The sequence below is a fragment of the Ovis canadensis genome, chromosome 7, assembly GCF_042477335.2.
Source record: "Ovis canadensis isolate MfBH-ARS-UI-01 breed Bighorn chromosome 7, ARS-UI_OviCan_v2, whole genome shotgun sequence".
In the NCBI taxonomy this organism is placed as follows: domain Eukaryota; kingdom Metazoa; phylum Chordata; class Mammalia; order Artiodactyla; family Bovidae; genus Ovis; species Ovis canadensis.
Window position 1 is genome coordinate 19,267,626 of NC_091251.1, and position 22,711 is coordinate 19,290,336.

Below are 22,711 nucleotides of genomic sequence, written 5' to 3' on the forward strand. Positions count from 1 at the left end.
TGATGGTTTGGGGGCAGACAAACGGAATTATAGGATTTGAAGGTGGAAACACCACAGTGGAGAGACAGATTAGGAGAGGTTATTGCATTATTTCAGCGAAGAGATAATAAAGGCCTGCAGCAGGGAGTGGTCAGAGGCAGCGTAGACATAACAAAGCAGGCACATTTCAGGGAATGGAGGGTCTGTGACTAGTGCCATGCGCTGGAGGGGCAGAAGGGGAGTGGGAGAGGAGAGGGGGCCAGTAGTTTGGGGATAGAGACCCCGTGACTGAAGCCACTGACACTGTTTACAGAAAGGGGTAAGTCACAGCAAAGTGTGGGTTTAGGTTTCGGAAATGGGTCAGCTTGAGGTCTGAGTTTCTCCTTTCTGCCACCTTCCCTTTTTTATATCCAGGTTTTCAGGGCCACCTCCACTTCCCTCCTCCTCTACCCACTAAGAGATTGTGCTTTCTGTTCTCGACCGGACCCTGCGCTTATCTCTAGGCCCCAATTATTCTGTTCCCCATAGTACTCTCCCAGCCAGAATGACCCCAGGTCAGATCCTGGACTGGAGGACACTCCACCCGCCAGATCCCCTATCATCTTCGCCTAGGCAGCTTCCAAGCGTGCGCCTCCACGGCTCTATGACCAATAGGCAGGCCCCAGTGCGGGGATTCGACTCGCTATTGGTTGGCGGAGCCATGGTGAGAGATGGTGCGGTGCAGGTTCTCAGCACCAGCGAGAGCTGTGGGCGGTTGTTAAGGCGACCGTTCGTGACGTAGCCCGTCAGGCCGAGCCAGCCCCAGATGATTGGCTAGACGATCGGACGATCCTTCCTTATTGGTCGCGGGGTCGTCCGGTCCCGAGCGTGCGTAGAGCGAAAGTTCCTTCCGCTCCGCGTCTCCGTTGACTGGAGACGGGCGGAGCGCCGGCTCCCGGGAACTGTGGCCTCTAGTGAGATCCGGAGGTGAGGAGGGCGGTGGGAGGGAGAGGGTTGGGGTCGTGTAGGTGGAGGTTCTCGGGCTCCGCCCGACCCTGCCGGGAAGGGGCAGCCGGCACCGCCTGCGGATCGGAGGGGAGCTGAGCGGGAGGCTTTGCCCGGGGTGGCGCCTCGGTCCGGTGGGGACTGCGAGGAGACGTCCTTGAGGCGCAGCTGGCCGAGCGGCGGCCCGAATCTATGCCGGGGAGCCGCGGGACAGGCTAGGCCTAAGGGGCGGACAGGGGGCCTTCCTCTTCGGGGCTGTGGTCGCTGTCGATGGACCGGCGGGGCGTCGCCGCGTTCCCTGGCCCTGTCCGAAGCCGGCGGTGCTGGCCGCGCAGTCGTGATCGTGGGGTCGACAAGGGTGCCAGGCGGGGTGACCTCGGGGTCCCCTTGATTCGATAAATGCTGGGGGGCTGTGAGGCAGACCGGCCCGCAGGTCGAGGAAAGGACGCGAGAAAGTCTATAAGGGTCCGTGGTTCACGCCCATGATTGCTGTTCTTACTGGGTTCACGCCTTGGCGCTGCTCTTCGTCAGCACCTTTCTGTAAAGTGACGGATGAGATCTCCGTAAATGCTGCTGACTCGCTCAGAGCTGTGGATCTGCATAGATACATCCGGTTATTTCTTGGAGAAACGAGTTGAGAGGATGCGAGAGCCCAGGGTAGAGACTTGCCCAGACTTGAACGATTCTTCTTTTTGCGAGAGGCGTCTTCTTGGTGTTGATTACTGATGTCCTTTAGTCCAAATCCTGTAGTTTTTACGGAATTATTTGGTTTTGGTATTTTAGCTAGGAGAAACGTACCTTGGAGATTCACAAATAGAACAGTCAGTTTTTAAGGTGGGAGGAAGTTGATGTACTCCATCTTCAATGGTCGTTTGAAATTGTTCAGGGCATGAAGACTTGCCTTCTCAGCATCACACAATGTAGAGAATGTGTTTTTGTTGTTGTTTGCTTGTGGATTGATTTTTCTCTTCATGCAGCGAGAAACAGTTTATGATTTAGAGGTGATCTAGCAAAGACTCAGAATGTGCTTTAGGGATGGGCTGGATTTTGAGGGCCTTCTTGGTTGGTAGTGTCTTTGCAATTTGTGATCAAACTTGGCAGTAAAGACACTGAGAGTTAGTAATTTGAAGGCTAAAAAATATGCAAAGATTAAATCACTAACATGGGAAAACTTCGTGTGTGTGGCATGAACATTTCAAGATGAAGTGTGTGCGCTCATGTTTCATGTTTTCTTTATTCTTGTATGATCTAGATTATGAATAGGTAGCCACATCTGTATCAGTAGCTGTTTAGGTTGACCATATGAAATTGTTGATATTTGAAATTTGATCATTATTCCCCATACAAAAAAAAGCAGTTTCATATGGTTGACTTAATACTTGCCTTTGTTAAAGAACTTTGGAACTCTAGCTTTATAAGTGAATAAAAAGATATGTGATTTACGAAGAGGCATCATGCCATAGAATTGAGTGTAGAATCCAGGTTTCCTTATTCCAGTGCAAGAATTTTTTTCTCCCCTAAGATACTGGGTTGAGCAGCAGAATGCTAATCCTGGTGGAATTAAAAATGACTCAGTACAAGACATGGTTCCTGCCCTCAAAGAGACAAAACATACACGGCAATTAATTTAAGAACAGTGTAAGACAGTATATAATCAAATACTGGAATATATAGCATAGAAAGAGCACAGAGTGGGAGAAAGAGTTAGAGTAGGATGCCAAAGCATCCTTTTCTGCAGTTTGCCACAGTAGGTGGTTTTTGTAGCGCATTGGATTAGAGTTTGGGATTCAGTTTAATTTAAGTTATCCATTCTTTTGAGTAATCTATGAAATGTTTGCAGCATACTTCTGTCTGTATGGGCAAGGCACACATTGCCAAACTTGCTTTTTTTAAACTATAATTTATTTTTATTGCAGCATGGCCTAAACACTTTGAATTTGCATGAGCCATCCCTGTTGACTGCTAGTGCCATTTGCAACTGCTGATGAAGTTGGAGGATTGGATTCCATGACATTTAAATGCTTTGCATAATCACAGGGATATAGGGAGGTTGCTAGTGGGAAATGAGATGTGCATGCAATTATGGTGACTTTTGAAACACCTTTGTACATTTGGCTACTCATTTTGTGTTTCCAAATAGGTGAGATTCTCTGTGTTTGGGAATGGTTCATGGGATTCTGTGTCAGTCTTTACCTGAATGTTGCAAAGATGACTTTACACCTAGGAAAGAAATGTCCCAGAATTGGCAATGTTACCATAAAGCTTTTGAGGGAAAACATAATGATCCTAATATATAATTATGGATTAATAATGCTCAACCTATTTGTGATCAAATTGGGGTGCCTTCTTGCTAGCAGCTCAGATTATAGTTCTGCTGAATTCACTTTTTGATAGTGAAAAATATATTGGCTTGATAAGGGAATACTCAAGTTGAGAAGGCTTGGGGAGAATTAAAATTTTTGACCTAATTTTGAAATGTATTTTCCGTTCATTCATCTTCTGTAACATTGATGCTATTAGACTACTTTACAGGGTTTTGGTTTTTGTTTTTAAAAATAAGGAAGTTATGTGATAGAAGGCCAGCATGAAAATCTAGGCCCTTATTAGGTTTTTCGTTGAAATGAAGTAGAGTTCAAATCTAAGATACGATTAATATTCTCCAGCACTTCAAGTCCTTGCTAGTTTAACAAAAGATATTTTTGTTATCGTTCATTTTCCAGGATAGTATAGAAAATATAACTTTTCTTCCCCACCCGCCCCTCCTCCTTAATATGTTCTCTGAATGCAGAGAACTGGGGCCCTTGAAGAGGGGGGAATTATATCCATACCCTGCTGCTGCTGCTAAGTCGCTTCAGTCGTGTCCAACTCTGTGCTACCCCACAGATGGCAGCCCACCAGGCTCCACCATCCCTGGGATTCTTCAGGCAAGAACACTGGAGTGGGGTGCCGTTTCCTTCTCCATCCATACCCTAGGGCCCTTTAAAAAAGTCAGTCTTTAGGTCAGGTTCAAGATGTGTCAGTAACATGCACGCTACTGTAGCTTAAGAATTTATTTTTAAGTAGCAGGTGTTTCTTGAGCAAGTGCTGTTAAGATAGATGAGTGCAAGGCACTGGAGAATGCAGTGAGGAATAGAACTCAGGGAGCAAGGCTGAAACACCTGAAGAGACTCAGGCAGATGCATGCCACGTGTTCGTTTCTCAGTGCCTGCCAGCCGTTTAAAATGGAGACCCACATTAAGGGATACATGTTATGTCAGACGCCAGGACATACACTCATGTCTATAACGGCATGAAACATAGTGTTTCAGGAAATAATACTTAGCCATACCACATGTCTAACCCACAGCTATTTTCTTCTTTTATTTTAAAATGTTCTGACTCATAAACTTGTTTTCATGATCCCATTGATCCAATGAAGGGATTATGACCTGCAGTTTGGAAACCAGGCATCTGTTTGGTGGTCTGCTGTGGCTGAAGTGTAAAGAATAGAGCATGCTGAGTGATGCAGTGAGAGGTGATGCTTAGTTATCGCTCTGGTCCCTACGTGTCTCTAATTTTCTTTTCCCTAATCCTTTAAATAGATTAATCCTTTATTTTCCGTACTTTGATGCTTTTTTATTTTCTTCTTCCATAAACGAATCACTTGCTTAATTACCCTAAATGAAAGATTCATTTGAAATCTTGATTGTCAGTCAGTGGGCCTAAAATTTAATCTTAATTTTAATTGATTTTAATGGGTGGTTAATATGCTTTATCATAAGCACTAATTTTGGTGTAAGAAGGCTCTCAAATTCCTATATTAGAGATCAATAACTGTATTAGATTTTTAAAAAATCAGAATATCAAAATTATTATTATTTAGTCAACAAACAGGAGAAGGCAGTGGCACCCTGCTCTAGTACTCTTGCCTGGGAAATCCCGTGGACTGAGTCCATGGGGTCGCTAAGAGTCAGACACGACTGAGCAACTTCGCTTTCACTTTTCACTTTCATGCATTGGAGGAGGAAATGGCAACCCCCTCCAGTGTTCTTGACTGGAGAATCCCAGGGACAGCGGAGCCTGTTGGGCTTCCGTCTATGGGGTCGGACAGAGTTGGACACAATTGACGTGACTTAGCAGCAGCAGCAATCAACAAACATGGAGAAGCTTAGTTATGGTAGTCACTAGATCAAAATAACCCAAGTTCTGTTGGAAAATTTTGAAAGCCACATATGTCTGCTTTGGCCAGCCAGCCCCTTATTCTTGTACTGGTCCAGCATTTTTATTAACTGTTAAAGTCTGGGAAAAGACCTCTAGTGACAGCAACATTAGGAAGGTTAATAAACATCATTTTGCTAGTGACAGTGGCATTATGCCATGTGTTCTATGGGATGGAAAGGCCTAATGGACTCCTGCCCTTGAGCTTTATAAACTAAGATGGTGATTTGTAGGAGGACACTGACGGAGAAGATGGTTTGGTGTTTACCTTTTGCGTAACTAGAATGTAGAGAGTGAGGACAGTGCTTAATACCCATTTTGTGTCAAGGTAATCAGAAAATGAATGTGAGTCGTCGTTTCTGACCTTCATTTTCTACTTTACTGCTTTCCTCCTTGGCTTAGATAATAATCAGAAGCTGAGATATTTACTTGGTTTAATCTTAAATGCTCAAATTCATACAAGTGGTAAGAAATAGCTGCTTTTTAGCTGTTTGCTAATGGATAATAGAGGATTTAAGTGTTGCGAATAAAAGAGTAATGAGTCCTGTCATTTGGATTTTGTAACTATTTCCCGGAATCACAAGGAACGCTATCAAATAGTATTATGCTCAAGGTACAAGACACAGCGTACAGAAGCAGGGTTTAAAACGTTTTCCTAAAAATACAGTGAACTGTATATTAAGTGTTCATACTTGGTGTTCCTTCCAGGATCCAAGGATTCTGTAGCTACAATGTTGTCCAGACTTTTCCGAATGCACGGCCTCTTTGTGGCCTCCCATCCCTGGGAAGTCATAGTGGGGACGGTGACCCTGACCATCTGCATGATGTCCATGAACATGTTTACTGGCAACAGTAAGATCTGTGGCTGGAATTACGAGTGTCCGAAGTTTGAAGAGGTTTGTGAGATTAATCTGATTGTTGACTCAATTACATTGTAAATTTCTCCTTTTAGAGACCATATAATCAAAAGAACTTACGAGTAAAATTTTTATTTCAGTATTCATAACTTACCTCAAGTTTTCATTTACTTAAATTTACTTGTATTTACTTATACAGATACTTTGCTTCTGCTTTTGGTATACAAATGAGTGTAATTGACTTGACCTGAGAAATCTAGCTTTCCTAAGTGACTTAACAGTAAAAAATTATTGGCTTAAACATTGGATGTTTAAAAATTGGGAGTTAATGTTTTATTTGCATTTTAATGTTTTATTTTACTTGTGCCTGCATTTTCATGATGATACATAAACTAATGACGCCATACAAAATAAAAATTCTTACTTTTGATCTGGACTTTTCTCTCTCCCCCGATAGGATGTTTTGAGCAGCGACATCATAATTCTGACAATAACACGATGCATAGCAATATTGTATATTTACTTCCAGTTCCAGAATTTACGCCAACTTGGATCAAAATATATTTTGGGTAATAATTTTGAATATGAACCTTTTTGTGTCTGATCAACTCTTTTATTTCCTGTGGAAATTTGCCTGTTTAAATCACATGGGTGGAAATGTGTGTGTTGCTTAGCGTGTGCTGCGTGTATTTCGTAGTTTGATTTCTTTTCATTCAAGTTAGACATTCTGCTCTTTGAGACCTTAATAATCTGGAGAAAATAATATTGCCTTCAGAATATTGCAGGGCTATGTGTTGTTATGTGTGTAATGAGGACGAGATTTTTTCAGTGTGTTCAATTTTGTCTTTATAGGTATTGCTGGGCTCTTCACCATTTTCTCCAGTTTCGTATTCAGTACAGTTGTCATTCATTTCTTAGATAAAGAATTGACAGGTTTGAAGTAAGTATTTACAGCATCAATATACTTTCTTCCAAAATATATTGTTAAGAACTTTTCTACTCCATGTTACAAAGCATTGTAATATTTAAATCAGCAAAAGTTTATGGAAAAGAGGGGGCAATTTTTCACGAAATCAGTTCGCTAATACCTGTTAATGTTTTGCTGTGTTTCGTTCCTCATTTTTTTTTTTTAATTTTTATTTTTACTTTATTTTTCTTTGCAATACTATATTGGTTTTGCCATACACTGACATGAATCCACCACGGGTGTACATGCAATCCCAAACATGAACCCCCCTCCCCGTTCCTCATTTTTTTTATGCTTAAAGAAAACTTCTGAGATCCTACTCTATATACTGCTTTATAACCTTTATGCTTATGAAAAGTTATAAACACCTTTGCATGTCCTTAACAGCTAGCTGTCTAAGTATTTTCCTATATGAATATATTGTAGTTTATGTACTTAATCCTCTGAGTTGGATTTTTTAGGTTATGTAATTTCTTCCATTAATAACAATACTGTGATAAATGTCTTGGTAGCAAATTTTTGTTCTTAGTTTCTTGGGATACATCTGTAGGAGTGAAACAGTAGCCACTGTAGGTCTTTGGGGCTTTTAAGGGTCATTACTGCCAACTTAACTCTCCAGAAAAGTTATCCTCCCATAGAGAGTATTCTAATTACTGAGAAAAGAATCACATACGGTATAGGAGTCTTCCTAACGCCTGAAAATGCCGCTCTCCCATGAAGCCTTTTGTAAGTGAAGGAGCGGCTGCCTTGGAGCAGCTCTTCCTAGTGGATGCACACCATGTGCGTCTTTGAGCTCGGTCATGGCCCACTCTCTGTGACCCTGCGGACTGTAGCCCTCCAGGCTCTTCTGACCGTGGGAATTCCCAGGCCAAAATACTGGGATGGGTGGCCATTTCTTCCTCCAGGGGACCTTCCCCACCCAGGGACTGAACCCAGGTCTCCTGCGGAGCAGGTGCATTCTTTGCCACTGAGCCATGGGGAAGCTCTGGATGCACGCAGTACGCCGAGATGCAGCGCAGGTGCGCTTCAGAGCCGCGGCCGCTTGGTGCTGAGATGCTGAGCACAGTCCCTGGGCAGTGCCACTCTGCTCCAGGTGCCCACGGCCTTTGCAACGGCTCCCTCAAAACAAGTGCTGCATGCTGTTTTCACTTTTCACCTTTTTTTGTAAGAGTGAAAACCCTCTTTGGATTTCTTTTGGTTAGCAAAAATGAGTACTATGTAAGTCTTTCTTAAAAGTGAAGTGGCATAAAATGAGCTTTTGAAAAGTGGGGGATACCTGTATTCCAGTTTTCCCCCATACTAATTCACAAGAATGCATTTTTTTTCTTTTACTAATGATGCTATTTTGCTCTAAAATTATCCAAAGGTGTTTCTTTGTAAGTGTATTTACATTTTTAAACATTACAAATCTTCTTAAATAGTTTGGCTAATAAATTTAGCTTTGAGGTTGTCAGAGGAATATAGGGTATACCTCTTGGTCTGTAAAAGGTACTCCAGGGCAAAGGTTTGTTTTAGAAAGGGATTTTTAGTGATATTTTTCTTTTGTTAAATATACCTGATCATGTTGTTTTCTTCCCCCCAGTGAAGCTTTGCCCTTTTTCCTGCTGCTGGTCGACCTTTCCAGAGCAAGTGCGCTAGCCAAGTTTGCCCTCAGTTCTAACTCACAGGTATTACTGATAAGACATGAATGTAGGTGGTATTCTTTTCTCTCAGGTTGTTTACATTAATAGGAAAGATTAATAGAGCTTCTTCTTAGTCCATGATTCAGGAATTGCATATAATTTTGTCCAGTCTTAAGACTGGTCTTCTTAGGTACCCTAGGAACTGTACCATTTTTCTGCCAACTCAATTGTAATTCCACAGCTCCTAAAATTTGGAATTTTCTCCATTTTCGTTTTTGAAGGTTTCAGAACATAAGGTATTATGTCTTTTGGATAAATTACAGTATCTACCTATTGAAACGCATTAGCAAACAGACAGGATCTAAGGGAAGAATCTCAGGGTAGATTGATTTCTAAACCCCTTGAATTAACACTAGCATTATTTCATCAAACGTTTCATCTTGGTGTTCATTAGTCACTTTAAAGAATGTAACATTTTTAGTAATACTGAGTATAAAATATCATGTACTTCTGCCCTGAGCATGTATTTGATGAATATTTATTTATGATCATTTGAGCATTTTGACAAGGATATTTAAGTTTCATAATACTAACATGATCTCAAAAAATTTGAAACTTAGAACTTGTGTCAGTGAGTGGTAGCCAAAATATAAAATGATGTAGGAATTTATGTGGGATTTCCATGGCAGGGCTCATATACTACCTCAAAGGAATCTTCCTAAGAAATAACTCAGTCAGTGGGTGGGGAACGCAGAGCAGTGTACATATTCTTTTTTTAGACCTTTATATTATTAGTATCCTTTATATCTGGAATGCCTGTTAGTCTTATCATATTGTGTATTTTATTTTTAATATAGTAAATTCGAGTTAGTAAAAGCCCTGGGAGGCTCTAAAAGTTCTTAAAATTATTTCCCACCTTCTCCTCATTTGCTATGTTTGTCTGTTTTAGGATGAAGTAAGGGAGAACATTGCTCGTGGGATGGCAATTTTAGGTCCCACCTTCACGCTGGATGCTCTTGTAGAATGTCTTGTGATTGGAGTTGGTACCATGTCAGGTTTGTAAACAATTTTTAATATACTTTAAAATTAATTGGTAGAAGAGAGAGAGGAACACATTCAGTTCAGTTCAGTTCAGTCGCTCAGTCGTGTCTGACTCTTTGTGACCCCATGAATGGCAGCACACCAGGCCTCCCTGTCCATCACCAACTCCCGGAGTTCACTTAGACTCATGTCCGTTGAGTCCGTGATGCCATCCAGCCATCTCATCCTCTGTCGTCCCCTTCTCCTCCTGCCCCCAATCCCTCCCAGCATCAGAGTCTTTTCCAATGACTCAACTCTTCGCATGAGGTGGCCAAAGTACTGGAGTTTCAGCTTTAGCATCATTCCTTCCAAAGAAATCCCAGGACTGATCTCCTTCAGAATGGACTGGTTGGATCTCCTTGCAGTCCAAGGGACTCTCAAGAGTCTTCTCCAACACAGTTCAAATGCATCAATTCTTTGGCGCTCAGCCTTCTTCACAGTCCAACTCTCACATCCATACATGACCACTGGAAAAACCATAGCTGTGACTAGACAGACCTTAGTCAGCAAAGTAATGTCTCTGCTTTTCAATATGCTGTCTAGGTTGGTCATAACTTTTCTTCCAAGGAGTAAGTGTCTTTTAATTTCATGGCTGCAGTCACCATCTGCAGTGATTTTGGAGTCCCCCAAAAATAAAGTCTGCCACTGTTTCCACTGTTTCCCCATCTATTTCCCATGAAATGATGGGACCAGCTGCCATGATCTTTGTTTTCTGAATGTTGAGCTTTAAGCCAACTTTTTCACTCTCCTCTTTCACTCTTATCAAAAGGCTTTTTAGTTCCTCTTCACTTTCTGCCATAAAGGTGGTGTCATCTGCATATCTGAGGTTATTGATATTTCTCCCGGCGAACACATTATATTGTGTTAAAGTCTGACTTTTAAAAGTCTGACATTACAAAAATTTAAAAAATTTTAATTGTATGAATATGTAGGTATATCTGATCTGACCTTTTGTCTGTCTGCTTTAGTGAAAACCGAGCGGGTTACTGATTTATTTTCATTCTTATTATCTCATCATCTTTTCTGGTGCTCCACTCTTTTGATGACTGTAAGATGTTTTTGTCTGGTGTTTAACCAAGATTGTACTCTAGGCTCATTTAGAAAGCCATCTTCTAGCCCCTGATGTCGTTTGGACTGACTTTAATGAATCGGTTCCTTCTGTTTTAACTGTCATGTAGGAGACAATGCAGAAGTTGGGAGTTGGACAGATCTGAGTTGGGTCCGCCTGACAGAGTGGTTAGGAAGATTTAATCAGTATGCAGTACATCTTAGCATTGAGCCAGCATTGACCCTAAAACATTTGTTTATTCATCCTTAACTGGATAGTAGAGAACTAGATGTTAAACATCAAACATCATTAAACATCATTATATAGGACAGAAATTACGACCTCGTGGAAATGTGCCGGAAAGCATATATCATGCTGTCGTCAAGGCTTCCTAACCATTGAGACTAGACTTCATGGCCTTCTCATGAGGGCCACACTGGGCTGACTGCTCTTCTAGTGTACTTCCTGGTGCCTTGGTGCCCTCACTTAGGGATTTTATTCTTTCAGAAGTAAATCAGCCGTTAAGAGAGTAGTTAGTTGCCATTTATTAGTTGAGATCTGTTCACTAGGTTGTGTATAAGTATATATAATGTTTCTTCTAACTTTCTGAGGGTAAATTTATTATTTATTCAGTTATTTAATCTATCATTCAAAACTTACTCAAAACTTATTCAGCAAAGAATATTTTTAAAAAATTTTAAAGTGTGTATTTCTTAAAATTTACTTTTTTGGGGTACAGTTTTAAATTGTGACACAGATGTAGTCATGTAACTGCCACCACAGTCAAGAAAGCATTTTTGACCAGGTGAAAATATAACTATGTACTTTTATTCAAGAACAGTATGTAAGAAGATGAGAGGATTATCTGGGAACGTGGAAAGCAGTGGAAACTGATAAGGGAAATAGGGCGATGACTTTGGTCAGGATAAGGCACATGCATGAAGGAAGTGATTCAATTTGATGCTGGAAAAGCCAGCAAGGAGGCATTTACAGCCATACAGAAATGGGAAAATTAGTGATTTGGCTTAGAGTAGAATAAAAGGACAGATCTAATACTTATTAACAAGGAAGTAATGCTTGGGAAACCCAGTAAAAAAGAAAAAACTCTTTACTTCTTGGAAGTATATAGTGCTGTCCCCTTGTAGCAACAAAGTGGCACAAAGAAACTGTGCCCCTGGGCCAGAGTGAGGAAGAGTGCCTGGAGAGCCCGAGGCAGCAATGTAGCCACTGCTGTGCAGAGGCAGAGGGGCCTAGAGTGCTGGTCAAGTATGGTTTTGATAGACTCCAGTTTGAAAAGGTTCTGTTTGGCTACTATTTAAATGCAGTTGTTCATAATGCTTTTGACATTGTAATTTTGCATTCTCTTGAATTTCTGCCTTAGTAATACCTATAGAATTTTTAGGAAATACAGTATATGCTTTTTTCTTTCATTTAGTCCAGTGATCTAATACAATTGAGAAAATAAAATCCAATGTTGAAATTTTTTTAAGTTTTATATTACTCTAGTTAGCAGTTTTTATGGGAGAAGGGAATCAATTTTTATGCTTTCAAAACATTTTTATTTTTAATATGAATAATGTCAGAAATACGTTTTATATTCAAGTTTATTTGTAAAGCGAGAGAGTAGGATTTGATAATCCAATCTTTTCCTAGCTCTGTTCCCTTCTATTTGAGAAGATTTCCAAATGACACCTGAAACGTTTGTTAATTTTGGATGTTGGGTTCCCTTTCTGTGTTACATCATTTTTCAAAAAGGGCAATGAAATGAACTGAAATTTTAAGACCGTCAAAAGATACCACAGAGGTTATATTGAAATGACAGTTGAGTAGTGCACATAAAATACTTACTATGATACTATATCAAGAATGATAGAACAGGCAGTGTGTTTTACAAAGTCCTTGGCCCGCAGGTGAATTGCTTCTGTGGTGATGAATGGGGTTGGACTAGTGGGATAACTGGGTGGAAGGCATTTGCCCCATTAGAGTTCTGTCCCTGATATCTATCCTGTCTCAAAACAGAGTACTGCCGTTAGATACAAGGGGGTGATCGGGTGGCATTAAGCAGTGCCTGGCACTGTGACTTTGGGGACGTGGGCGGAGGCAGGGTCTCTGCCTTCAAGGGAGCCGTCCCTCTTGCACTCGGGCTTCACAGCGCTTCTGAGCTCCTGGCTTCCTTTTCCAGTAGATGGCAAAGAGCCTACTATGCCAGCACTGTCACGTATTTGTCTCCCTATGGGAAGAGCCCTGTGATGCAGGCAGCCTCGGACGCGCGCCCTGCGCACCCCCAGCTCACGCTTCTCGTTCTCTCTAACCAGGGGTGCGTCAGCTCGAGATCATGTGCTGCTTCGGCTGCATGTCGGTTCTCGCCAACTACTTTGTGTTCATGACTTTCTTCCCAGCTTGCGTGTCCTTGGTTCTAGAGGTAAGAGCCGTTCCTACTTAGGGCGCCAGTAGAGGAAGAGTTCTCATTACGTTAGTTCACCTGAAGACAGTCGGCACCTTCTAACGGAATGCTGACTTCCTTTGTAGCTTTCTCGGGAAAGCCGCGAGGGCCGTCCAATCTGGCAGCTCAGCCATTTTGCCCGAGTCTTAGAAGAAGAAGAAAATAAGCCAAATCCTGTTACTCAGAGGGTTAAGATGATTATGGTAATTACATAATTTCTTTTCCTTTCATTATCTTTGGTTCCAATATCATATTCTGCTTTTTAGTTGTTTTTTTTTTCCCCTTCTTGTTTCTCTACAATTTTTGGCTCTTTCGCTGATATTCCTCTTCCTTTCCGCCCCACCCGCCCCTTATCTTTTTCCTCATTCCTTATGAGATCTCTGGTCTTCTCTCTGCCCTAAATAGATTTTTCAAATCCTTCCACTTTCTCTTTCTTTGCAACTCTGTTCTTTTGGGGGAATGTTCTCAGCCTTTCACTGGGGTTGTCCCTTTGCTCAGTCACATAGCAAGCCTGGGGCTTTCTTTACCTGGTGAGGGAGGGCATGGGAGGAAGACAGTGTTCAGTTATCCACTTGCAAAATGTGAGTTTAGGCTCCATTGATATGTAGAGGGTACATGATTTTTAAACTTTTATTTCAGTCTCTAGGCTTGGTTCTTGTTCACGCTCACAGTCGCTGGATCGCTGATCCTTCTCCTCAAAACAGCACAGCAGACAATTCTAAGGTTTCTTTAGGACTGGATGAAAATGTGTCCAAGAGAATTGAACCAAGTGTTTCCCTCTGGCAGTTTTATCTCTCTAAGTAAGTCCCCTGAGCCCCACTTTGAATCATAGCACTCTGTGCTTCTGACAGTGTAGGTTATGCCTTTTTTTATTTCTGAGTAATAACATTTTAATTTGCTTTCTTTTATTTAGAATGATCAGCATGGATATTGAACAAGTTATTACCCTAAGTTTAGCTCTCCTTCTGGCTGTCAAGTATATCTTCTTTGAACAAGCAGAGACAGAATCTACACTCTCGTTAAAAAATCCTATCACATCTCCTGTAGTGTCCCAAAAGAAAGTCACAGACGATTGTTGTAGGCGTGACCCTGTACTGGTCAGAAATGACCAGAAATTCCATGCAATGGAGGAGGAGGCCAGGAAAAACAAAGAAAGAAAAGGTGATTTCTTATTCTCTTCATTTTCCATTCTTCCAATGTTGATTTGTGAAGTTGAGTCTTTTCTAAAGCACAAATTCAGTGTCTGAGATTTCTTTTGATCTCTTGAACAGTTGAGGTTATAAAACCCTTACTGGCAGAAAATGACACCTCAAACAGAGCTACATTTGTGGTGGGTAACTCCTCATTACTCGATGCTTCACTGGAACTAGAGGCACAGGAACCTGAAATTGAACTTCCCGTGGAGCCTCGGCCTAATGAAGAATGTCTGCAGATTCTTGAGAATGCAGAGGTGAGGAACTAGACTCAGGCTTGGTATCTTTCTTAAGAAAAGGAGTTTTTTATTAAAGGAAGGAAGGCAGTTACAGCTTCTGAGTACCTGGAAGTTCTCAGCACAGTGTTACATGGTTTACAGGTCCTGGTCTCATTATTTATTTCCTGCAACCTTGTAAGATAGGTATAATTTTCTCCATTTTTCAGATGAGAAAATGTTGGCTCTAGGAGGGTTAATTAAGTATGTCCCAAAGTAACACAGAAAACGCTAAAGCTGGGATCAAGAGTCCAGGCCTTACTGACTGAAGACCCCGTGCGCTTTCTGCTGTCGTGTGATAAACAGAGGAGCGGCTGCTGTAGTGTGTGTGTTAAGGCCTAGGAGCGCTCTGACACAGAGATGAATTTCAGAGAAAGAAAAGAGGCTTGAGGGGCTCTTTGAGTTTTTAGAGCAAGCTTGATGCTCCTGAGGAGGCTTGTTTTCTTTCTGATGTTTGAACAGGATGTCCTGCTGACAATCCCTGTTTGACTTAGGGGTTTAGCATGACTGTTATGTTCCATTCCTATCTGCTTACCCTGATTCATTCTGAATTTATGTGCATATGAGTGAGAGTAGATTTTGTTTCTTTATCACTTTCCCTCATTCTTATTAATACGTGTACCAGTATCTCAACTGCATGCTACATACAAAACTTATAGGGTGGGTGTCAGAACCTTAATTGTGAAATTTTTTCCCCCTATGTATGTGACTTGCAACATTTAGTGTTTTGGCTTAACATTTTGTTTAGCTTCGCATTTTTATAAAGAATTTTTATTTTGATGTTCTCATTTCTATTCAGATCATCTCCTTCTTTAGAACTTCAAATCCCTCTGGGTTCTCAAAGTACTTTTATTTTAGTTGTGCAGAGAGCACTGTGTGTATAACACGTTCTGTTTATTATGAATAGTACGAAGTATGATTCTTCAAGTCTATTTTCATTTCCCTCTATCAACCCCCTTCCATTTTTTTACTTCCATTTCTTTAGAAAGGTGCAAAATTCCTTAGTGATGCTGAGATCATCCAGTTGGTCAATGCAAAGCATATCCCAGCTTATAAACTGGAAACTCTGATGGAAACCCATGAACGAGGTGTATCTATTCGCCGACAGCTACTTTCCAAAAAACTTCCAGAGCCTTCGTCTCTCCAGTATCTACCTTATAGGGATTATAATTACTCCTTGGTACGTTATTTTCTGTTTTCGAGCAGGTTTGCTTTATAGCTTTAGTCTTTCAGTCTTCTTCTTGAGTCGTCTTTTAAACTTTCATAGTTTTATAAAACATTTTCCTTTTGAATTCATTTTACTGTAATTGTGTATTCTACTTATGGTATAGGTCATCAAAATTCAAAAATACTTTCCCTGTTATTTACAGTCATTACTCAAGAGTTTAGTGTTTTCAAGACTTTTTAAATAAAAAAACTGTTTGAAAATAATACTCTAAAGGATTAAGTTGGAAGGAATGACAGAGGCTGGGTATTTGGTGTATAGCTTTTCACTTGGTGCCTGACTTTACCTTTTAGGTGATGGGAGCTTGCTGTGAGAATGTTATTGGATATATGCCCATCCCTGTTGGAGTGGCAGGACCTCTGTGCTTGGATGGAAAAGAATTTCAGGTTCCAATGGCAACAACAGAAGGCTGTCTTGTGGCCAGCACTAACAGAGGCTGCAGAGCAATAGGCGTAAGTGGCGTTTGTGTATCTGCCTCTCAAGATGCTCTCTAGGCAGTGAGATGAGACTTGGGGACAGTCACGGAGACCTTTGGGACAAGCAGGATTTTTTTCAGGATTAATGTCTGCTCTTGTCACACCCTCTGGATAGCTTGGTGGAGGTGCCAGCAGCCGAGTCCTTGCAGATGGGATGACTCGTGGCCCAGTGGTGCGTCTTCCCCGTGCTTGTGACTCTGCAGAAGTGAAAGCCTGGCTTGAGACACCTGAAGGGTTCACGGTGATAAAGGAAGCATTCGACAGCACCAGCAGGTGTGTGGGGGGGAGGCGGAGGGGCTTGTATGCCTTTACGTTTATTTCAGAGCCAGTGCCGTACCTAGGATGACGAAATGTAACTGTAAACATACCGCCTTCTTAAGATGATGTAACGAAACATCAATTTTAAATCCATGCTTTCAGATGTTAATTCTTGGTTGGGATGGAGTGGGTAGGGTGGGGTGGGTTGGGCAGAGCAGAATATTGATTTCAGTGAATATCTACATAGAGGTTATGTTGGATTTACAAGGCTCATTTTGATTAGGGTATTACTTTGCCCTAGAACAGTTTTGATCTAAAATTGCCCTTGGGCAGGATTGCCTGAGAAAAAGATTTTCCAAGCAGGATAGAGGTAAATAAATTAGGTATAGTAGATTTACTTTGACTACAGAAAATTAAATTGATAAGGATAGTCAATACAAATGATAACCCCAGTATAGTTCAAGCTTTTAAAGTTTATTGGTCATGAAATGACTTTCTCCATCCCTTCCTTCTTGCAACATGTACGAATGAGATAACAGCTGAAGCAGTATTCTAATAGAATATTTAATTAAAGAAGATAATACTTTTAATATGTAGTCTCCATGAGTTTTCTCTGAAGTATAAAATAAACCAGCTAAGCTAGACTTTAGGATAACATCCATTTTCTTAAAAAAAAGTCTTTGCTTCTTTTGTTTAAAGGTTTGCACGTCTACAGAAACTGCATATGAGTGTGGCCGGACGCAACCTTTACATCCGTTTTCAGTCCAGGTCAGGTGATGCCATGGGGATGAACATGATTTCAAAGGTGAGCACGGAGGGGCTGTGATAGAATTTGCTGGAGTGATTCTCCCTGAAGAGGGGAGCAGACTCACTCTGTGCCCTCCTATAGTTTTGAATTTTTCACCCTGTGCACATACTACTTACTCAAGGAGTTAATTGATTGAAAGATTTTTATTGAAAGGTCACTATTGATACATGTAGGTCATGTTATATAAATCAGGCATTTGTTGGTTGGTATTGTTCATATTTGAGGTATTTAATCTAGAGTTAGCATTGAGCATGTTCCGGGTCTACACTGAAGGGCTGGGAGGAATCTGGGGATTAGTGCTTCAGAACTTTGTCCTGTAATCCTGAAAGCTGACTTCTTCTAGAGACTTCAAAACACACGTTTAAGAAGCCAGGTTCATGTGTGTGTAGGTCCTTTAATTATCTCCTTATAAGAAGACTGTAAGAAGCTCATCTTTTTTCTACTAATATTTGTTATTTATCAGATAGAAATGTAAAATTTTAAAGTCAACTAGTCAGGCTAATTATGCTTTCCTAGTTATAAGGACTATTCAGAAAGAGAGTATAGTGACTAAATACATATGCTTTAAAAATTTCCAGTAAATAGCAGTTCCTGAAGAAAAAATTACAAATGGAATTACTTTGATCCAGCAATTCCACTTTTGGGTAGACACCCAAAAGAACTGAAAGCAGAGACTCAAAAAGATGTGGGTGTAGCCACGTTCATAGTAGCGTTCACAGTCGCTAAAAGAAGCCCACACGTCCACCCACAAATAGAGTGTGGGATGTACATACAGTGGAATGGTATTCAGTCCCAAAAAGAAAGCAGAAAGAAAGAAAAGAAAGTGAAGTCGCTCAGTCGTGTCCGACTCTTTGCGACCCCACAGACTGTAGCCTGCCCAGCTCCTCCATCCATGGGATTCTCTTGAGTGTACTGGAGTGGGTTGCCATTGCCTTCTGCAGGGGATGTTCCCAACCCAGCGGTCAAACCCGGGTGTCCCACATTGCAGGCAGATGCTTTACCATATGAGCCACCAGGCAAGCCCCAGAAAGAAAGCATGCCACATGCTAACTGTGCATGAGCCTTGAGGCTCACGTGCTAAGTGAAAGAGTCTGGTCACATAAAGGGAAGTACTACGTGATTCCCCCTGAAGAGTTAGGTCGGTTAGTTAAATCTGTAGGAGCAGAAAGAAGGTGGTTGCCAGGGGGTGTAGGGAATGAGGAGGTGTTTAATGCCCTTGGTTTGTGGAGATTGCTGACAGCAATGCTAAGGTTCTTAACAATACTGAACTATGCACTAGAAAATAGTCAAGATGGTAAATTCTGTAAAGTGTATTTTACCACAGGTAAAAAACCATTCTTTTTAATTCCCAATTTTTTTAAATTGGGTTTTTTGAAGTGTGAGTTAATTGATCTAACTTGATTAGAAGTCCTTGGAAGGCTTGTTACATTCTCTCTAAATCCTAATGACATTCCATTTACAAGATTTATTTGAATGTTTGAATTCTCTTTACTGGCTTTGGTAACTTGGGCTTGTAGATAACAATTTAATAACTAGAAGAGGGGATTTATGACACATTGGTCATGGATTGTGGTCCTCACTCCCCAGTGACACGAATATAGTATTATATCCTAATTATATCCTCATCATACGATTCATCAATGACTACAAAGAACTTCATTTTCATATTTAAAAAATTAGGAAAAGATTATTATTATAGTTATTGTATTTAGAAGTGTTAGTATTATTAGATACAAAAAAAGAATTTTGTGTGTTTTAATGTAGTTTTTCTTATTGTTATTTTCTTTCTTTGGCTAATAGGGTACAGAGAAAGCACTTTCCAAACTTCAGGAGTATTTCCCCGAAATGCAGATTCTGGCAGTTAGTGGTAACTATTGTACAGACAAGAAACCTGCGGCCATCAACTGGATAGAGGGACGAGGGAAGTCCGTGGTCTGTGAAGCTGTCATTCCAGCCAAGGTTGTCAGAGAAGTGAGTGGATGACTAGTTTATTTTGTTAATCTTTCACTGGATTACAGAATTGGGAAGAGAAATAGTCACATTCTAAGTAAACTTGAACATAAAGGTGAATGTTTCATGTTTAAGATGACTGCTTCATTCACAGAGCAGACCTTACTGCTGCTTTCTGTTGAGGTCAGGGCTCACGAGGCCGCATCTACACTCCCTTGTTTCCTGGCGGCACTGAAAGTAGGTCTGGTAACCCATTCCTAATCTTCAGGGGAAGACGTAAAGTGTGCACAACTCTGTGTCCTAGGTGTTAAAGACTACAACGGAGGCTATGATTGAGGTCAACATTAATAAAAACCTGGTGGGCTCTGCCATGGCTGGGAGCATCGGCGGCTACAACGCGCACGCAGCAAACATCGTAACTGCCATCTACATTGCCTGTGGACAGGTGAGGGCTCCAGCCTCCACCTTTCTTGTCTTTTGCTGTTCTAAAGAAAGAGAAGTTTTATATTTTCACTTTCTGTTTTTTTTTTCAGGATGCAGCACAGAATGTTGGTAGTTCGAACTGTATTACTTTAATGGAAGCAAGCGGTCCCACGGATGAAGACCTGTATATCAGCTGCACCATGCCTTCCATAGAAATAGGGACCGTGGGCGGGGGGACCAACTTGCCCCCTCAGCAGGCCTGCCTGCAGGTGAGACCCGTGGGGGCACCGCCTGCAGTCGGCTCGCGCCCGGCTCTGACTCGTTGAGGCCCCCTGGGTTGCTGCCTGATACTGCGCATCACTCCCCTCTCATTTTAGCCGGTGTTTCCATTCGTTTCCCACTGGTCTAACCCAGTGTGAGTGTGTGCGCCGCTAGCCAGGTCACGGGTGTTAGGTTCATTGTAGTGTATCCACCAGACGCTGGCTGGCAGATTTTGAAAACATAGCAGCACGTCCTGTGGAGCCTGGTTCTGTTCTAACGCTGTTGCTGTTGCTGCGTTGCTCAGGCGTGTCTGACTCTGCGGCCCCATAGACTGCAGCACGCCAGGCTTCCCTGTCCTTCTCTATCTCCCGGAGCTTGCTCAAACTCGTGTCCGTGGAGTTGGTGACCTAGTTGCCCTCATTTTAGTTGATTGAGTAGGAAGTTGTTGCCGTGACAGGAAGGTTGAGTCCTGCTGTGTCTGTCCCTGGCTGCAGATGCTAGGTGTCCAAGGAGCGTGCAGAGACAACCCCGGGGAGAACGCACGGCAGCTTGCCCGAATCGTGTGCGGCACGGTGATGGCTGGGGAGCTGTCTCTGATGGCAGCACTGGCAGCAGGCCATCTGGTCAGAAGTCACATGATTCACAACAGGTAAGGCTGACAGATCTGTTTGATATATTTTCCCCGTGCTTAAAATATGCAGTATAAAAAACCCACCCTTCAGACAACAAGTCCAAGCTTCACATTTTGCATTCCTGATATTTTGCATATCTCCTTTTCTGCCTAGGTCAAAGATAAATTTGCAGGACCTCCAAGGAACTTGCACTAAGAAGGCAGCTTGAACAGCCCGACCGTTCAGAACTAAAAAACGGGTGTTGGGTTCTAAAGGACTAACGTAAAATCTGTGAATTAAAAAACTCAATGCAGTGTCGTGTTGAGAATGAATAGACGTGATCGGTGAGACGACTGCCCGGTTTCTGGCTCTTTCGGAATGATTGAGGTTCTTCTTTCCATGCAGAGTTCTCAGATCTGAAAACAGTTTATGTGCTTTACATGCTGTGTCCTCTGGCAAGATCTTGACATGGATATTATGCGTTTATAGCATCACAGATGGTAATCTACAGCACACTTCTGAAGGAGAATACAGCTGGGAAAAAAAAAAAAACAACTGTTTTCTTTTCATGGAACTCATGGAGACCAGTGTGAGATTGAACCCTCCTCCTGTCCACACCCGCCTGGCCCCAACCCTGGGTTGAAAATGGATTTTTAAATTATATTGTAGCTGACAAGACTCCTGATTTCATAGTTAATTTATTAAGTCTGGGTTGTAGATCTTTAAGAAATAAGAGCTAAGTTTAGTTTTTGTAAACTAATACTTCATTTGGTGCTGGTCTATTTTGATTTTGGGGGATAGCCAACATAATTCTTCAGAAAGGGACCTGCTTTCTTCAAAGGAAGAATTACTCTTATTCCCGTGTTACAGAATAATGTGCTAAGCAGTGCTAAGCAGTTCTCTTTCAAGAAAACAAATCACTGCATTTATTTCTGCAGGCTATTTGTTCAGAGAGGACTCTTGTCTAAATACAAATGTTTGTCTAGATTGATTATAACATATCTTTCAGTATATAAGGCTTTTAAGAAGCAGAGTTTTGTGCTCTTTATTAAAGACACAAGAGCTCTTAATATTGCTTAGACAAAGGTGACTATTTATCAATGAAATACAAGTCTGTGACCTCTCTCAGAACTCAGAGGGTGGAAAAGGACAGGTTTAGAAGAAAATGTACCATTTCTTGAAGCCAACTTAAATTTCTTAAGAGACAAATTTATTTAGTTGAAAAATCTAGGTAGTTTTTTGTAAAGAACTGTACCAAATCTGTATATGTTGTAATAAAGTTTCTTGTGCTAGTAGTTTATTGAAAGTGTTCAAGAAATAAATAAAAATCAACTGATACTCTGGTAAAATACTCTAAGCTTGGGCCAGAGCAGACAGTATTCTTTAATGTTGTCCAGGAAACCCTGGCTTGCTTGTTGAGCCTAATGAAGGGGAGAGTCCTCTTTGAGAGCCAATGAAGGCACCGCGTGAATGGCCTTGGAGGGAGTGTCCCTTGTCCTGTGGCCAGGAGGTTGGTGGCTGAAAGGTTCACACAGGGCTCTTTGATGGACCCAGAAAAGCTTCCTCAGGGGGTCAGCAGAGTTGTCGAATCTTAATTTTTTTTTTAATGTATAACTTTTGTATAAATAATAAAGAATTCCTTATTTTGTATTACATCAAATGCTTCAAGTGTTGGTCTTGGAAAGCTGGAGGCTCGTGCAGAAGACGGACTTTGAGAACCATTCCAGTCATGCCATGGCGGCATGGAGAGCCTGAGTGGGGGTGTCTGCTTCATTGCTGGGGAAGACTGACATTTTCTGCTGTTATGTGAAAGTTTAAGTTGTTTCTGTTGTGACTTTTCAGCCAGTGACTTCTTATTTATCTGAATTTCTTATGGAAGTGGCAGTGAAAAATATTTTGGGTCCTCATTTTGGTGACTGTAACCCATATCATCTTGCTAAACTGATGTTTTGTACAATTACTAAACTGTCTACATTTTGTTATACTTCCCCCACCCCCACCCCCCCCCAGTTCCAGTAAATTATGACAAGGAAGTTAATAAGTGTAAGCAGTAA

At 41.5% G+C, this 22,711-nt stretch overlaps 1 protein-coding gene across 1 annotated transcript; it reads left to right on the top strand.

Moving 5' to 3' along the window:
* Positions 1–766: 766 nt before the first annotated feature.
* HMGCR (3-hydroxy-3-methylglutaryl-CoA reductase) lies at positions 767–22,695 on the top strand. The gene is made up of 20 exons (XM_069595334.1): positions 767–945; positions 5,869–6,056; positions 6,475–6,586; positions 6,870–6,957; positions 8,567–8,651; positions 9,556–9,661; positions 13,050–13,156; positions 13,264–13,380; positions 13,817–13,977; positions 14,091–14,338; positions 14,449–14,627; positions 15,631–15,825; positions 16,164–16,322; positions 16,462–16,619; positions 17,304–17,409; positions 19,213–19,383; positions 19,667–19,807; positions 19,896–20,054; positions 20,541–20,695; positions 20,832–22,695. Exons 2-20 carry the CDS (start codon positions 5,892–5,894, stop codon positions 20,884–20,886), a joined length of 2,667 nt encoding a protein of 888 aa, XP_069451435.1. The 5' UTR covers positions 767–945; positions 5,869–5,891; the 3' UTR covers positions 20,887–22,695.
* The last annotated feature ends 16 nt before the right edge of the window (positions 22,696–22,711 follow it).

Coding starts and splice junctions, on each gene's coding strand:
- HMGCR (XM_069595334.1), top strand. CDS start 5,892: ATGTTGTCCAGACTTTTCCGAATGCACGGCCTCTTTGTGGCCTCCCAT. Junction 6,057..6,474: donor AGTGTCCGAAGTTTGAAGAG/GTTTGTGAGATT, acceptor CTCCCCCGATAG/GATGTTTTGAGCAGCGACAT. Junction 6,587..6,869: donor TGGATCAAAATATATTTTGG/GTAATAATTTTG, acceptor TTGTCTTTATAG/GTATTGCTGGGCTCTTCACC.